Source organism: Arachis hypogaea, chromosome 16, assembly GCF_003086295.3.
Source record: "Arachis hypogaea cultivar Tifrunner chromosome 16, arahy.Tifrunner.gnm2.J5K5, whole genome shotgun sequence".
In the NCBI taxonomy this organism is placed as follows: domain Eukaryota; kingdom Viridiplantae; phylum Streptophyta; class Magnoliopsida; order Fabales; family Fabaceae; genus Arachis; species Arachis hypogaea.
Window position 1 is genome coordinate 106,246,297 of NC_092051.1, and position 4,217 is coordinate 106,250,513.

Consider the following 4,217-nt stretch of genomic DNA (forward strand, 5'->3'; position numbering starts at 1 on the left):
CCTCGATAAACATTCGCTGGAAGAGGAATATTTGGTCTCAAGGAATAAAAAAAAAAGTAAAGATGAATGAAAGTAACATAAAAGAACAGGTAATAGATGATATGGAAAAAAGCGGAAGCGCCTCAGAACAAAAAAAGGAAATTGAAGGTAAAAATCAAACCGAAAACAAAGGTGATTCAAAAAAATTCATGAAGCCCAAGATATCCTACCGTGACATGGTAGTGGAGAATGGCTTCAGAAAACTGAATCCACAAGAGATTGTAGAAATGGTTTTAGAAGATTATAATTCAGAAGATTTAGTCAAGGACTCTTCTATAGACGATGAAGCTCCCTTCGATCCTAAACCCAACATTAATGTCTCTCTGAAAAAGTATGATGAGTGGTGTAGACCTTGGAAACTATTGCTGATTGTTAACCCGCTTGGAAAAACCTTTAACTTTCAAGCTTTTGATAGATGGGGTACATAGGAGATGGATGAAAAAAGGAGTGATACTAATCATGGATCTAGCTGGTAACTTTTTCTTGGGCAGGTTCACGGATTAAGATGACTATGCACATGCACTCTTTGAAAGTCCTTGGATGATAGCTGATCATTATCTCTTGCTGCAAAGGTGGAAATAACTCTTCTTGCTACAGGAGACAGATATTTAGAAAGTAGTAGTATGGGTTAGGATCCCCAACCTACCTGCAAAATTATACAATAAATTCTTTCTCTGGAAAGTTGGAAAAGCTCTTGGAACAATGCTCAAAGTGGATGAACTCACCTCCATACACTCTCAAGAAAAAATTCGCAAGGATATGCGTGAAAATTGATCTGCGAAAGAACATGGTTCTGACCATCACAGTCCTTGGCAAAGAGTTCAACATTGTCTATGAAGGATTACACCAAATCTGTTTCAACTGCGATAAGTATGGACACAGAATGCTGTATTGTAATGAGAGGATGATCGAAACAGCCACTGAAACTGCTGCCAGGATGACGGAGGCACCCGGTCTGGCCATCGGGAATCTCCTAACAGTCAAAATACAAATCAGGATACGCAGAATCAACAATCGAATCTAGAAAAGAAAGAAAATCTCGCAGCAATTATTACGAATGACCCACCAATCACACCTGAGGCTAGGCACCAAAACAAGCAAGTTTCCCAAAATATGGCCACCAATCAGGAAAGCATTAATGAAGAGCAAAATGGTAACTCCTTTCGGCCATGGATGATTGTGAAGAGATATCAAAGAAGGAATAAAACCAAAGCTGATTCTTCAGAGAAGGAAAGAAAGGAAGGTTTCCAAAATTCAAGGTTTCACATCCTTGCAGAGGCAAATCAAGAAGATAATCATTCCAATGAAGAGCTATCCTCAAATGGGACCCAAGCTATTAATTCAGGAGATAACAAGGACGCATGTCCAGCAGAACCTAGCAAAAAAACAACAATAAATCAAAATCTCAGAAACAGAAATACTCACCATATACAAAAAAAATCAACAGAGACAAAAAAGCTCCATTCCTATCATTAAAGAAAAGTATATAGCAATAAGTAAGAAAATAACACCTGCTGCTAAGCAAGTTAAGCAGTTCATTCAAAAGACCAATATCATCCAAAACATCCCCAAAAATTAGGATAAAGATAAAATTATAGAAGCACACCAAAGCAACCATGAAGCTTCCCAAAAGAATAAAAAAGGCAAGAAAAAAATTCATGATGAATATTGGAGGCAATTTTCTTACCTAAACAAGGAGATTACTAAAGTTGAGTATGTGCAACCAACTCTCTTAGGGGGTTCTTTAGATCATATATACAACTAAAGCGCTCATCACTAGTATCATAGGAGGTGGGTATAATAATGAGGTTGGTAAGGAAGAAGGGAATAAACCTCCAGAGCCAAGCGAGTCCAGCTCCAAAAGGGAGGACAAAAACATGAAAGAACTTTATCTCCAAAAGGGAGAAGTCATTTACCAGAATGTAGAGATGGACGTTCAAGCCGTCAACAGCAAGCCAAATGAGGTTCAGTGAATCCTTTTCTTTAACGGAGTTTTTTTGAAATTGTTTCCATCATAGTTTTTCTCATGAATATTTTAATTTGGAATCGTAGAGGGGTGTCTGCTAAAGGATTCCCCATTATTATTAAAGATTTAACCTATCGGTATAATCTGAATTTGTGTGTCCTCCTTAAAACTCATGTTTCAGGATCTAAAGATGAGGTGATTATCCACAAGCTAGGTTTTGAATCTTGGTGTAGAAGCGAAGCTAAAGGTTTTGCAGGAGGCATTTGGTGCCTTTGGAACAAGAAAGAGTGGAATATCGAACTTCTAGAAGTCCATAAGCAATTTATCCATCTGAATATCAAAGACAACAAAAATCGAAACTGGTACTACACTTGTGTCTACGACAGCCCACAACCTGGGACCCGGAGTAGCCTCTGGGAGGAGTTAGAAAATTTCGCAACGACTATCCAAGAACCTTGGTGCATTGGCGGGAATTTTAATTCTACCATTTTCCTTGAAGAAACAGGGGGCAGTTTCAATCTTTCTCAAGACTCAAGAAGATTCCAAGAGTATATTCAGAATTGTGGCCTAAAGGACCTAGGTTTTTCAGGGCTCCCTTTCACCTGGCAGAAGAATAGAGTCAAACGAAGACTGGACCAGCTTCTTTCCAACTTGGATTTCAATGATCTCTTCCCATAAGCCGGTGTTAAACATCTCCCTAAGTTAAAATCTGACCATATTCCCATCATTTTGAACTTCAATAACTTAGAGACGAGAAGAAGAGATAAACCTTTCAGGCTCCTTGCACCTTAGCTCCTTCATGAAGGCTACCAAAGATTAGTAAAAAATAGTTGGATCAAGCAGGGATGTCTTGTCTCTAATATAAATAATTTTACGGATAAAGCTAAGATTTGGAATAAAGAGGTTTTCGGTCACATCTTTAGAAAGAAGCAAAGAATCCTCCTTAGATTTGATGGAATGAACCAAAGTTTCTCTTTTAACAATAACCCATTTCTAGAGAAACTCCATAACGACCTTTGGAGGGAATACGAAAGGATTGTTATTCAAGAAGAGAGCTATTGGATGCAGATGTCTAGGTGTAATATCATCAATTTTGAGGACAAGAACTCTAAATACTTTTATCAAAAAGCAAATGGGAGAAGAAGAAGGAACTATGTCATTCACTCAAGAACAATGAAGGAGAATAGATTGACGATGTGGAAGAACTCAAACACTTGGTGTATCCTTTTTTAAATCTTTATATGCTCCTGATAATTACTCTTTTGTGTTTCCTAACTTTTCTATTGCAGGTAAATTTCCTAGAGTGGCAAAAGATGACCTTGTCCACTGGTGCACGAAATTATGATCATCAACAATGGCGCCAAAGACTTGGAGCTCTCAAACATGAATCACACTTTATCACAATTCTGCACAACTAATCAGCAAGTGCACTGGGTCGTCCAAGTAATACCTTACGTGAGTAAGGGTCGATCCCACGGAGACTGTCGGCTTGAAGCAAGCTATGGTCATCTTGTAAATCTCAGTCAGGCGGATTCAAGTGGTTATGGAGAATTGATAATTAAAAGATAAACATAAAATAGAATAAGATAGAGATACTTATGTAATTCATTGGTAGGAATTTCAGATAAGCGTATGAAGATGCTTTGTTCCTCCTAAACTTCTGCTTTCATATTGCCTTCATCCAATCATTCATACTCCCTTCCATGGCAAGCTTTATGTTGGGCATCACCGTTGTCAATGGCTACTTCCCGTCCTCTCAGTGAAAATGTTCCAAATGCGCTGTCACCGCACGGCTAATCATCTGTCGGTTCTCGATCATGTTGGAATAGGATCCATTGATCCTTTTGCGTCTGTCACACACCCAACAATCGCGAGTTTGAAGCTCGTCACAGTCATCCCTTCCCAGATCCTACTCGGAATACCACAGACAAGGTTTAGACTTTCCGGATCTCAAGAATGACCGCCAATAATTCTAGCCTATACCACGAAGGTTCCAATCTTAGATTAGAAACCCAAGAGATACGCATTCAAGCCATTGCTAGTAGAACAGAGGTGGTTGTCAGGCACATGTTCATAGGTGAGAATGATGATGAGTGTCATGGATCATCACATTCATCAAGTTGAAGAATGAATGAATATCTTAGAGAAGAAGCAGGCGTGAATTGAATAGAAGAACAATAGTAATTGTATTAATTCATGAAGAACAGTAGAG

The 4,217-nt window shown here is 38.6% G+C and overlaps 1 protein-coding gene across 1 annotated transcript; it reads left to right on the top strand.

Annotated features, from left to right (window-relative positions):
- Window positions 1-1,916: 1,916 nt before the first annotated feature.
- Window positions 1,917-2,683, top strand: LOC112757322 (uncharacterized). Its single transcript, XM_025805913.1, has 2 exons — window positions 1,917-2,008; window positions 2,092-2,683. Exons 1-2 carry the CDS (start codon window positions 1,917-1,919, stop codon window positions 2,681-2,683), a joined length of 684 nt encoding a protein of 227 aa, XP_025661698.1.
- The last annotated feature ends 1,534 nt before the right edge of the window (window positions 2,684-4,217 follow it).

What these genes read in the sequence shown, in the direction of transcription:
- LOC112757322 (XM_025805913.1), top strand. Translation starts at nt 1,917, where the DNA reads ATGAAAGAACTTTATCTCCAAAAGGGAGAAGTCATTTACCAGAATGTA. An exon ending in AGCAAGCCAAATGAGGTTCA is followed by an intron (nt 2,009 to 2,091) that starts GTGAATCCTTTT and finishes TTGGAATCGTAG; the next exon opens with AGGGGTGTCTGCTAAAGGAT.